The 14056-nt window shown below is 35.4% G+C and overlaps 1 protein-coding gene across 1 annotated transcript in view; it reads left to right on the forward strand.

Moving 5' to 3' along the window:
* The window catches only part of LOC144964559 (uncharacterized), a 49182-nt gene that overhangs the window by 30457 nt on the left and 4669 nt on the right, over positions 1-14056 (forward strand). Inside the window, exons 27-41 of the mRNA XM_078898987.1 lie at positions 416-534; positions 1152-1393; positions 1923-2016; positions 2511-2635; positions 3229-3308; positions 5973-6075; positions 6498-6651; positions 7152-7367; positions 7858-7993; positions 8673-8873; positions 9373-9537; positions 9759-9889; positions 11559-11774; positions 12343-12620; positions 13343-13676. Of these exons, the coding sequence (XP_078755113.1) occupies positions 416-534; positions 1152-1393; positions 1923-2016; positions 2511-2635; positions 3229-3308; positions 5973-6075; positions 6498-6651; positions 7152-7367; positions 7858-7993; positions 8673-8873; positions 9373-9537; positions 9759-9889; positions 11559-11774; positions 12343-12620; positions 13343-13676 (2594 nt within the window). The remainder of the gene's footprint in view (positions 1-415; positions 535-1151; positions 1394-1922; positions 2017-2510; positions 2636-3228; positions 3309-5972; positions 6076-6497; positions 6652-7151; positions 7368-7857; positions 7994-8672; positions 8874-9372; positions 9538-9758; positions 9890-11558; positions 11775-12342; positions 12621-13342; positions 13677-14056) is intronic.

The following is a 14056-nucleotide window of genomic DNA, read 5'->3' on the forward strand; positions in this document are numbered from 1 at the left end:
TGCAAACATGGTTTACTGACGATGTATACAAAGAATATGAAAGTATTTTAAAACATGAATTTCTGAGTTGGTTGAAAGACATTGTAATATAATTATTCATGTTTGTAAAATGTTTTTTCTTTTTCTTTTTGAAAACATAAATTTACCCAAAAGTTAACTAATTTGACATACTTTATGTTTATTTGTTTGGCAAATAAGTTTTCATAATGCATAGTATGATTAACATGTTTCTGATAAGCCATTCTTTTCATTTACAATTCATCATGCTTTAGTAAGAAGTCGAGCTACAGATAACACAAACAACATACAAATACATCTAAGTAGAGCAAGTAATTGCATTCCAAAAATGAACAATGGCGTTCATATAATAATTAATATCTTTTTAACTAAATTCTTATTTTATCTTATATTCCAGATAATCATTTGGACAATACTTCCTGGCACCTTCTACACTACGCTCCACTATACATCATACTTGTAGCGTCAGTTTTATGTTCCTATTTTTCGGGACTTGCCTGCAAATTGAATATGCAGGTTAGTAGACATTGAACCCCAAGGAATTCTTTTTTGATTCGATATCTGTAATCACCCTACATACTATTTTCTGTGGGACGGACTGGGTAGTTTTAGAGTTTTAATTACATCATAAGGCACAATAAGAAATTATATTAATTCTTTTTTTCAGGAGGACATGATGTAAGGCATATATTATGATGTGTACCATTTATTATTATGCCATCCGTCAAAGTAATGTATTCTTTGCGTCTGTATAGAGACAATATTCGTGCTTGGAAAAAGGAAACACTTTGCGTTGATGATAATTAATATTTCAAACAATGGCGTTTTCAAATGGATTTACAAGAGGAATTTAAGCTTTGTCATTTCATATTTTAAAAGGTGTGTAGGAAACTGGGCCAGACAACGCAGAAAGAGACATAGAAGAAAAACTGTCTCAAAAACATTAGATGCTGTGAACTCTCGACTGCAGCACAAATAAAAAATATTGAACACGAGAGGACGAGAAGGAAAATATTTTTGCATTTTTCTTTCCTCTTTGTCTGGCACTAATCCATACACAACTTTTCAGATCTTTTATTTTACACCAGTGCCTGCTCACTAATGTGTTACTTTTTGTTTAATATCTAAAACAGGCAGTGTCTTTTGCATTGCCTCTGACGTTAGTTCTGCCTACAAGTTTTGCGGTAGTCTACCTCAGATGTCGACATTCATTCATCCCTGTTTCTGAGAGCCCTCATCTTTGGGTATGTGAGGAGGATTGGAATGGAATCTTGCCTTATCACTGGGCACTTCTTGCCGGGGTGTGGCTCTCACAAGTCTTGCTTTGCACTCACATATGGCAGTCCAAGACAGAGAGAATGGCCAAAATTGATAAGTAAGCCGTTATTTATTAGAGACAAAAGGCGCAGTTTGAAAGCCTAAATTATGTGCTAGATAACTGGATAACACAATTTTTTTTTAATTCACATAATGAAATATAAAAATTAGAATACTTAAACAATAGTGTTTATTCCTCTTGAGACACATTAGATGTTTTCGAAAAAAAGAAAGATGACTAAGGACAGACGGTGATAAAACTGGGCTGTGCATCGATTTCGAGAAGAGTTTTATGAGTGGAATGAATGGCTTTATAAATATACACAATAGACTACCACTGATTTAGTTAAAAGATGTACACATATCTATCGTTCTAGAAGCCCGTCATAAATTGTATATTATGTTTTTGGAGCTACATCACTGTCATCTCTTCTTCTAAAAACAACTTTTTTCTGTGATCAATGATCCCCTTCTAGACCTGAATTCTCATATACCTACCGTTAATTCCATTCCTTCTTTGCAATATAAATATGTATGTACTGTAAGTACTTGTAATTTAACTTGTGAAAAATCCCATTATGTTGCAGACTATTTGTTACCCCTATGCGTTGTTCTGTGCTGACAAGCGAAACATTGTTGCTTCGTAGACGAACAGCAAATAATGAAAAAATTCTAGAAAAGGTTTGTAATGTTTTGTTTTAATCTAGAAACAAGAAAGCGCAATGGCTTCCTTGGACCAACGTCTTCAATAGTCTTTAGAGCCAAAATGCCAATGGGTTTATGAACACTCTTCGATCTCTGGAAAAAAACGGTGATAATAATTACATGCATGGAATCATACTTGTATCTGGTATAGTTTTTTAAATTTCTTAGTAAATTTTGAGTAGTTCGTTTTTCTGCTTTTTTTTTTCTTGTTTTTGTTTTGTTTCCAAAGCCGAGAATTTTTACCAGTTCTTACTCTTGCTCTCCAAGATTCGTATTTGTAAAATATAACGGCATGAAAAATTCAATATCAAATGGGCCTCTTGTTTAATTCTTCTTGAAGATTCGATATTTTACTTAATTTTTTGAATTTTTTAAATATTATGTTTAAAGGGTATGATTTAAGATTGAATAAATAAAATATAATACAACCAAAGGGGTGCTTTAGTTCATAGCATTTCGTTTATTTCCAGGGACTCGAAGAATATTCAATGTTTGACGAGGACTTAGAATATATTGTACCACAGATTTATGCGTGTGCAACAATGTGGCATGAAACTAGACAGGAAATGACCAAACTCTTGAAGTCTATATTTAGGTAAGCATGCCGTAGTAATAACACGATTCATAAAAGGTTTTTTTATGGGCGCCATGTATACATTCGTCTATAAATAATGTTATTGAGCAGTCCTTTTTACCATAATTTGTTTGTATCTCAGATTTTTGTACGTATTCAATAAGCATGACTTTTGGCGTAATCAATTGCAATCAAGAGGAAATCTAAGTGGTGAAATATATTCATTTTAAATTCTAGGATCCGACACATTTTTATAATACAATTATTGAGAAACATAAGTATACATTCTTAACATACCCCACGAAGCAAAGAATAACGATCAAGAATACATGAGTACATGATGTCAATTATACAAAAGCAAAAGGAGGGGTCCATTGACATAGTAATGCTCTCTCATTCCTCACTCTTTTCTTACTTGGACAGTGTGAAATTTTATTGTTGGTTTGATGTGTTTCTTGTACTGCTACTTTCATTGGCTGTCATGGGTATCAAGGTATGCGCTTACATAATATAATGAGAGTACGCAAAAGACTTAAATTTATGAAGACTAACATCTACTCTGAAGTCAAGGTTGCACACTGTATTATAACATCTCACATGATTTATTATCTTAGAATGGACATCGACCACAGTGCAAGAACAATTGCCCAGAAATATTACAAGATTAAAGATCCTGACTACTACGAATTTGAAGGTAATGTTAGATAGTTATGTTGTGATAAAATAATGAACTGATGAGTCAATAATTTAATTATTTCTTTTATTCAAGACATCTAATATACTTTTAATATCTCGAAATTAATGTGGATCCCATAAAACTTTATTTGAAATGCTTTCTTCAGAATTCAAAAATGTGTCTAACACTGACAAAAGACCTGTCATTAAAAAAAATCTAGTAGACTTATGCCTCAGTGCTAAATGTACCAAATGTTACATTAAATTTCACTGTATTTTAATTATAATCAGATTTGTAATAAATGGCGCGTGTTTTTCTTCTTTTTCTCTGCTGCCCCCCAATGCATAGCTTCAAAAATTTGTATGAACGTCTGAATCAATTTGTCTGAATAAAAAATATTTTTTCATGAATTTTAAAACAATAGGAAAGGATTTCGTTTATTACAGCTATATTAAAATCGATAACAGATGAGGATCGGAACTCATAAAAGATTTACATTATCAAAATTATGAATTTTCCGCATATCCATTTTGAGGAATTCGTTAAACTGGAGTGTTCTGTTAATTGAAGCTTAAAAGATATACGTGCTGTATTTGAATATGAAGCAACGAATGACAATTATTAACTATCAGACATCTACATTTTATAACTATCAATACACATTACTGGTGAATACAAACGAAAATGAACATAACGCGCTTCCAATATAATTTTGATTGCAAATGTTTGAGAAATAGCTTGTGTTTATGGCAAAGAGGATTACATAAATTTATGTAGACTGGTCAAAAGTAAAAATTCATCAATTATGATACAGCGTCTCAACAAATATGTGTTCAACAACAACAACAACAACAACAACGACCAAGATATTTTGGACACATCAATCAGTACAGCTTGATGACGAGGATTATGAAAAGGAGAAATGAAACGACTACATAAAGATTCGGAGCATCACTCTACCCAATGAAATGTAATTTTTCTCTAGTTTGCGAAGGTTGAGGCATGCCTCTTCCCAGTCTACTCTTTATCATTTATTGCCTCGTCAGTGAGAGTAAATTTGTGCGGCTATGTGGTCTAGTGGTATGACACTCGCTCACATTATCTCACCGTACTCAGGTGTAAAATGAGTACCTGGCCGTTAACAGCGTTGTCTTTGTCCGAAAAATTGTAATATCGCCTAACAGGCGTCATGTCTCGTCCGACATGTTAAATGTTGCTGTTGACCAGGGACCCCTTGTAAAGCGCATTGAGCACGTTAAGTGGATATTGCGCTATATAAATGCTCAATTTTTAAATTTTTTTTTTTCAATTTGGTGATATGGGGGAAGTCGCGCAACTTCGTGTCAGAACTCCTTGATTAGACTGTCTGCTCTGAAAGCTGTTTCTGGTTCATTTCTTTTTCTTTTTACTAAGGAGTATAGAATATGTAGTACTGTCTGATTGAAACCATGAAATCATGTCAGCTTTTATATTTGCCAAAGTTGAAGCCTTGAAGTGACCATGGGCCAACGGATGGTAACGTTGTCCAATACAATACTGCTGGGTGCTTCAATTCAGCAAACGATATTTAGTTAGTCTTAAAACACCTTTGCATTGACCCCAGAATAATATTCCAGATGATGCAGAGAAGAAAAAATGGCATGGCATCCTTTTAAATATCCAGTATCATCACCACCTGTAAGAATAACAATGATTCTCTATCCAGAACCGATGGTCCTTTTTTGCTTGAATAATCAGACGTCCAATATTTACGCTCACCCATACATCTTTGGATGATATCCATATCAAAGTTATCTATGATCCTTTTCCTGTCACGCCTTTCTACATTGGTGATATCTCTGTCGTATTTCGATATCGATCTTCCCATGGTTGATTGTGAAATTCCAAAACCATTGCCGTCCTCTTAAATGACTTATCGATAGATACATGAAGACTTCTTTTCGCAGCTTTACGAGAGTGGAACCGATAGAGAGTCCGTACCGTATTGTGTTGTTTAAGAGTCTAATATGTTTTTAAAACCTGTAAAGGCCCTGTGAAACGTTCATGCATAAACAAAAGTTGTCAAAGTTATATGTTCGTTAATTTGACAATATTGAGAAAACAATCACTATTTCAAATGATTTAACAAGAGATTTCTTATCAGTCTTTGGTAATTGCGACATGATCTAGATAATGTGCCATAAATAATAAATTCAAATTTAATACAAACTACATAGGTGGTGTGTTTATAACACTTAAAGCGAATTGTTATTATTTGGAAAGACGTATGAAGTGAACTCATAATCACTACGTCAGCACAAGATTTTTTGGAAATACGATGAATTCATTCATACTTTGTGGTGCGTAACTTGTTTTCATTTTGTACAGTGTAAAATCTCTAATTTTATGTCAGCTGTTTTAAAGTATTTTTATAGGTCTTAAAGAAAAAAACTTTTTAAATATGGCATCAATACGGTCCAAAATCTAAATTCGGTTAAGACAAATTGAGTCAGAGGTTGACACAAATTTTTACAACTTTTGATAGAGGGACCGCTGAGAAAAGCCAGAAAAACACACGCCATTAATAAAAAAAGCTGACTATAATAATGAATGTTTTCTATGGTCATTGTCAATATCATGTGTGCCTTTATAAAAAGTAGCTGTATATGAAACATTGATTTTCTTTTTAATTGATATCCTCAGCACATGTGTTTTTTGACGACGCGTTCGATGTGATTGGTGATGAAGTCATTAAGCCAAACAACTTTGTAGTCAGATTCATTGAATGTCTGGATGAAGCTATCAGGTGATCGTATGCTTGATTGTTTGTATTTGTGTGATTGTAAGTGCGCATGTGTATTTATATGTGTATTGAGAAACACTCTTTTATCAATTTGAGAAGTGACAGAAACACCTCAAAGCCTTTTTAATTTTTTTTTAACAACTAATAACGTATAGGATGGCATTAAAAGCATTTAAATATTGAACATAATTAATAATCAACGCCAACGTTTGAATAATTCTTGATCTTCATTGTCTTAAAGTTGTGCACTTCATTCAGAATATTTTCTCTTTATATATATATATATATATATATATATATATATATATATATATATATATATATATATATATATATATATAATTGTCGCTTGAATGTTGGTTAATATCCATTCAACTTCACTGTCAATTCCAGTTATTTAAAATGCCAATTTATTATTTTAAAAGCTCTGTTCATGAAAGACCTACTACTATGGGTCCACCGATACGAACCTTTGTGCCGTATGGAGGCCGGTTAACTTGGACTCTGCCTGGAGGAACAAATCTTGTGGTGCATCTGAAAGACAAATCAAGTATCAGGAACAGAAAACGTTGGTCCCAGGTAAGTTCACTTTTCAAGGAATTTCACAATCCAATAGAATATGATTTGTAACAGAGAATTGCATATGGAAAAGAGAACAAAGCTTCTAGAATGTTATAGTAACGGAGGCTGGACTAGGACTTCATAGATGTCGCTGAGGCTGGACTTTGCGAGAGAGAAAAATGACGCGAGGCAATGTGTTGCTGTTGAAGAAGGTTTAACTATAAATTGTAATGATTGCTTCTTACGATATCAAAATTTACAATAAAATGCATGCATCAATTTTACTTAATTTTTTATATGCGAAGAGCAGGGGATCTTCTATCTTAAATTCTTGTCAAAGTCAAAATAGAAAAATGTGACTCGCCGCTAAAAGTGTATTATGTTAGTGAGAATCAGACACGGAAAAATTTGGGATTAATTTTATACTCGTTATTTATGAAAACAAATGTAGTATTTTAAGCAAAAAAGACTGGTTTCATACATAACCTCAAAATAATTCTTCTTTTTTTTCTTATCAGGTGATGTATCTGTACTACCTACTGGGCTATAACCTTTTAGCTCATTACGATACAGATTCAGATGAAGATCAGACGGGAACCAGTGGAGATGACGTCATCAAGGCTGAGCCCAATAAGATGAAACTGACATCAGCTGAGCTACGTCATCGTAGAAAAAGTGCATTTTTCTCTCGGAGTGTATTATTTGATTATGTAGCCGAGGATGTAAAAAGTAGGGTAAGAGTCCTGATAAGTGAAACTTGATAATCACCATAACACCTTTCCATTTAACTTACACAGATTCATTTCACATCTGAGATAATAGTTTATGTCGAGATGTTTTTATGAAGAATGGTTCTACTTACTGTCTTGTATGAAATGAATCTCCATGCCGTTGAATGATGTATTTGGGAAAAAAGAGTGAAGTTTACTAGTCAACCTGAGACAGAAAAACACTAAGCGTGCGATGTTATGATTACTCAGTTTGTATTTTACTTTGTTTTTATTTTAAATCGTTCTGTTGGAATGATTATAAGACCGTTAAAGATGAAAGAATAAATACTCTGCTGGTTGAATTCGAGATACGTGTTTCTAATTTTCCATTAATGAGGTGTAAACTTTCTTCTAATTCAGCAGAGCATGTCACAAACGTATGCTGAGTTATTTATATTATATTTATACCAATTCATACTTCATAATTTGATGCATTGGTTATTCTGCCCTTTAGGCCGATAACACATACATCCTCACCTTGGACGGGGACGTGGACTTCAAACCTGAAGCTGTTCATCTCTTGGTTGATCGGATGAAAAAGAATAAAAAAGTTGGAGCCGCTTGTGGAAGAATTCATCCTGTTGGTTCAGGTGAACAATGTCGTAAAACCCATAGCTATTCATCCATGACATTGTTTTGTTGGAATCGGATGATTGACGCATTTATTTATTTAGCCTTTTAGTTTCGAGTTGGTTCGAGATTGTGTCAATTTTGATAGTCAACGTCGCTTTCAAAATATAAGTGTAAAAACGTTTATGAAGTGGCTCTAGTGCTAGTCAAACATATGAAGAAAAATCATCCGAAAATTAGCCTTCATGGTCTAATCTGAGATCGACCATCTAATATTTAGCAATGTTTTCGTATCCCATATGATGGCTCCTTAATTCACGTCTGTATAAGGTCACGTCTGCAGAAGGTAACTTCCCCGTGCGACGTTTTAAAAGATTTTCTTTTTCTTTTTATAAAGTACCGTAATCCGTTTCGAATCAAAAAGAAGTTGTGATTTGTATTATATTGAAATAATTTACGGACGTGACATTAATTCACTTCACTTGAAACTTCCCTCTTTTCAGACGTTATATCATATTTTGCCACTTAGCGCAACATTTTCAAACTTTTCAAATACCTAGATAGCTCGGTAAGAGCTTCAGTCCATCATCATATACGCCATTTAAACTAAAGTAATATTGAATTCTTTATTATTAAATCAAAGAATTCTTATGTGCATTGTGGCTGTGAACATTTAAGACCATTTTTTCTGTCTTTTAGGACCGATTATCTGGTATCAGCAATTTGAGTATGCAATAGGCCACTGGTTACAAAAGGCTATGGAACACGTTTTTGGATGTGTGTTGTGTGCTCCTGGATGCTTCAGTCTATTCAGAGGATCGGCTCTAATGGATGATAATGTAGCCAGGATGTATGCCACACGATCTACTGAAGCTGGACACTATATTCAATTTGACCAAGGTAATTTTTAAACGAAAAATTCACTTTTAAAATGATTTTTTTGAGAAAAAAACCCATCATTTATTGGGGGGGGGGGAGAAAATGAGGGTAGCTATCAGGAGGGTATGTGATTACACAATATAAACATTTTAAGAGCTCATTTGCAGGGATTGACCATGGTCAGTGACGATTCGAAATGCTTTGTATACCCCGACCACGCCAGATTCACATCGGAGTTAACTGGATCAAAGAGTCTATATTGTCTCCCCCCCCCCCCCAGAAGGGGGCAATTATCATGCAATCGTTGCCACCCATTGATCATTGGCCATGACAAACTCCGCTTGATTTGTTTACAACACCATGCACCGTACCACTGCGTTTTTGTTTTTCGTTGTTGTTGTTTTGTTTTTTTATTTTTTTTGTTTGCATAAGTAATGGTATTCGGTATGGAACTTGTAATTTCAGTGATGGTCCAGTAATCCCATTGTCCCACATTACCTCAATTTCTATTTTTTTTTAGGAGAGGATCGTTGGTTGAGTACTTTGCTGCTTCAGCAAGGTTACCGAATAGATTATTGTGCTGCCGCAGATGCTATGACGCAAGCCCCTGAAACGTTCAACGAATTCTTTAATCAACGGAGGAGATGGGGGCCCTCAACACTTGCCAATTTGTTTGATTTACTGGGTAAGTTCGCTTTTCCCTATAAATAGAACTGCGAGAAAAGAGAGAGAGAGAGAGATAGATAGAGAGAGAGAGAGAGAGAGAGATAGAGAGAGAGAGAGAGATTAAATTTAATTTGGTTATAGTGTGTTAAGGTCATAGTTTTGTTTTTCTCAACTTCATTTTTTTTTCTGTGTAATGATATATTCTTGCATTTACCCTGCAATTTTACAATAACAACACAGGTAGCTGGAAAACCACGGTCCACATGAATGACAACATCAGCACTTTATACATGTTTTACCAAGCATTGATGTTGTCTTCCTCCCTGCTCGGCCCGGCCACTGTCCTTCTTATGATGGCTGGAGCTTATCAGGTAAACCCTTATCATTGTTACGAAATGTCGTGGCTTTTAAAGTACATTTGAAAAGATTGTGTCTTTACGTGAGGCGTATCAGTAATAGATGTCATAGAGAGCATGGTTTCCTTCACGGACAAATGAACCCTTTTGTCGGTCCTAAAAGCGTTAAAGGTTTTTATGAACCTTCTACCAACCTTAGAGAGTAGATATGAGGATAAGTATCATCCCTCCCAAAGACTAGCAAGCAATTGTTATATATCCTCCAACTGCACAGGTCATATGGTCGTGAATGAATAATAGTATTTTATTTTTGTTAATCTCATAATTGACCTTTCATTGCATACACTGTAATTTCTTCTCAAGTATAGATAGTATGCGCTTGGCTAAGAAGCTCATAACATTGCCATCCGGAAGTATAACGGACCAACACACAAAACTGTGTGTATCTATGAACGTATATAGTCGGGTTAATATAGTTCAGTAAGCATTACTCATAAACGCGGATGGCAAAAAACAATAACAAAGACCTGAGTGACGTCATCTTCGAACTATCTATACAGTGACCCATAGTCACAAGAAAGAGTTTCGAAATCCAGACTTTTATGAGGTTTTGTCAATACAACATAAAGACCGATTATAGTACACGGAAACAAAGGTACAATGAGTTCTTATCTTATCTTATCCGAACCAGCGACCACCTGAGCTCTAGTCCTTCGGTCTTGTGCCATGACGTAGAAGTTAGATGTCTTTTGTAGTTGTTCCAGGTGACTATAAAGTGTGTTACTGATGCTTGGATTTGGTGGGAGGAATGTGCATCTCAGGTCTTCAAGAGGTTGACATTCAAGCAAGTGGTGTGTTACTGTTTCATTGGGGTGTTGACATAGGGGGCAGGAAGGGGATGTGTCTTTTGTAATTTTGCTTAAATGGTTGTTGAGCGGTATGCGGTGTATGTACAATGAGTTAACTTTATAAGATAACAACAATTACTATCGTGTCGAACGAATTTTACAAGTTCTTTATAATAATAGACAATAATTTACAGCAACAGATTTGTGTATCTTTGTTTTTAAGGTTTTTAGGTTTGCGACAATATTGGGTCATTTCAGGGCCTGTCAAAACCGTGGAATAATATATGCATATTCTCTGCTTTGTCTGCACTTAGCTCGACCCCGAACTGCGTTGTATGGCCTTGAGAAAGTCATATCGGACGGGCTCAATTTGAGGCGCTTTACTCCGGCTAACATCTGAGTTATTCCAGACTTCCCTTGGAATAAACACTAATGATAACATTTTCTAAATTTGAATTGAATTGAGCTTTTTTATATAGCGCAATATCCACTTAAATGTGCTCAATGCGCTTTACAAGGGGTCCCTGGTCGACAGCAACATTTAACATGTAGGACGGGACATGACGCCTGTTAGGCGATATTACAATTTTTCGGACAGAGACAAGGCTGTTAACGGCCAGGTACTCATTTTACACCTGAGTACGGTGAGAGAATGTGAGTAAAGAGCCTTTTCCAAGGACTCAACTATGCGCCGAGCGCGAGGCTCGAACCCAGGACCTTCCGATCCGAAAGCGAGTGTCATACCACTAGACCACATAGCCGCACAGAGAACTGTTAGAGAACGAACTACCAAATATTTTATTTGCGCGACTTTTATGGATTTTTAATTATTTTAGGTGGTCTTCAAAGTGACTGTACTCCAATCATATGTGATGTCTTTGGGTCCAGCCGTTTTCTTCATCTTGGTTTGCATGTATGCGAAAATCAACATCCAACTGGCCATAGGGGCTGTCATGAGTGCTGTCTATGCCATCGTCATGACTGTTGTCCTGGTAGGAACTGTGGGAACTGCTATCAGTGGATCCGTCACCAGTCCCAACGTCATCTTCATGGTAAGAAAGTGTCGGCATTAACCCTTTACAAGTGGGGTTCGAGTTCATTATAATTTGACATCACACCTTGCCATTTACTCAAATAATAGCAGAATCATAGATATGGCACGAGCCGACGTCAAAAGAGGGCGGTTGCAACATTTCGATTCGGCCTTTAGAACAGGATTTTGAATCCGATCTGGATTAAATTCATACTACATAAGTTCTCATGGCAGTAATTGGTTTCACGATCTAAGTAAAATTGTTATTTATGAGAGATCAACATCTTGTTAAAAAGATAGCAACAATTGTTATCGTCTACTTCAATGTACAGAATCCAGATGAACCCCTAGGCTATGGGCCTCTTAAGCTTGGAGAACTACCATAGTGCTTTATCTCTCTTTAACGAAATTTAGACTTGCCTTCATATGAAGGATTAAAACGCTACATCTGGTTTGGAATTATTTGTCGCATTATATTTCTGTCTTTCAGTCATTAACATATTTAGTTGACGAGATTTATGAGTTTCATTAATCATTTGATATAATCTTATCAGTTCATATTTACATTTCTTTCTCATTTCAACCAGGTGTTACTTGGAGGTGTTTTCGTTATAGCAGGTTTGCTCCATCCCCGTGAGTTGGGCTGTCTGGTACCAGGAGTTCTCTACTTCATTTGTATTCCAGCTGGTTATCTGGTACTCACCATCTACTTTCTCAGTAACCTGCATGTCGTCTCCTGGGGCACTAGGGAAATATCTATGCCAAATTCTACTCAAGACACGGAGAAAACGAGTAAAAAAGGAAAGAACAAAGGCGGCAAGGGAGACAATAAACGAAAGGGCTTTTTGGAATGGTTGGGATTAAGGTATTAACATTGTCTATCTTATTAACACATTTCAGCAGCTTGGAGTAACAGGCCAAGTAATCGACGTGAAAATAACGTGAAATCTCTTAATTAGGTGATGGTTTAGTTGGTAAATGAATATATCCTTTCCTGTTTTTTTAAATACAATCAGCTCAGTTTTGTCGTCGTTGAATTTAGGCTTGTTATTTGTCATCCATGCTTTAAGGTTATCTACAACTGCGAGTCGTTCTTTTGTTTTTTTTCCATGTTTTTTTTAATGAAATGGGAGTGTGTAGCTGAGTATCATAGGCGTAGAGATGAAGACTGAGACAGAAGGTCGCGATGATGTTGCTAAAGGGCTTTGTGTACATTGTGAAAATATAAGGCTCAAGCACTGAACCCTGTGGTTCGCCAAAATGAAGCCTTGGTGGTGGTGAAAGGGAATCATTTATGAGAACGCGCTGTAACCTATCTCGTAGATAGCATGAAAACCATTCAAGAGCTTTGTCTTAGATTCCTAATAATAATAATAATAATAATAATAATAATAATAATAATAATGATGATGATGATGATGATGATGATGATGATTATGATGATGATAATAATAATAATTGTAGTAACAATGATCTTAATAATAGCAATAATTGTTATTAATATAATTATCATCATTATTATTATAACTATTCATTCATTCATTTATTTACAAAAATGCGAACACATTTTATTTATTTGTTTGATAGGCAAATGATGTCAGATTTCTTCATCATGATGAGGCAATTCTTTGACCATTGGAAGGAACCATCAAGTGGAAAACAATCAAGCAAAAGAAAAGTCAGTCGCGCCAGTGTGCCAGACACGAATGCATTGTTACAACAACTAATTGAAGAGATGAGGCTGAGTCGTGGCACAAACAATTCCGTTTATAATACACACTATGCCCCTGCCAAGTCAAATGAATATCAAAGACTTAATGATATTGTAGAAGAAAAAGAAAGCAATGATGGTGATGACATCGAAGACAGACGGAGTTCTAGTTCTGACGATAATATTGCTAATGAACATCAGCTACAGACCGTAAGTACAATAATATAAAGGATATAAATCATTAAGGGAAGCTACATTTATTGGACTCGTGCAGTATTTGAAATAGCTTTGGGGTGGGGGATTCTAAAAGAAGATGTTTTCAACAGACATGTTTGGAAATAATCAAATATTATGGCATGCGGAGATCAGAGGAAAGTTTTTTCTTGTCTTGTAACTTGTAACTTTGTCATGCGATTTTAAGTGCAGTTATTAATGAGATGAGTTAGGTGGGACAGCGTGGCTCAGCGGTAAGTTCTTTGCTTCGTACCCGAAAGGTAGCTCGCCTTAGATCAATTTGCCGCGTTGCATTTCTGCTCAAGTGTGTATTGTAAGAGAGACGGTTTGGACTGAAAATTATAATGGACATCTGA

This window comes from Berghia stephanieae, chromosome 2, assembly GCF_034508935.2.
Source record: "Berghia stephanieae isolate SIO BIC M18660-M18661 chromosome 2, UCSD_Bste_1.3, whole genome shotgun sequence".
Lineage (NCBI taxonomy): Eukaryota > Metazoa > Mollusca > Gastropoda > Nudibranchia > Aeolidiidae > Berghia > Berghia stephanieae.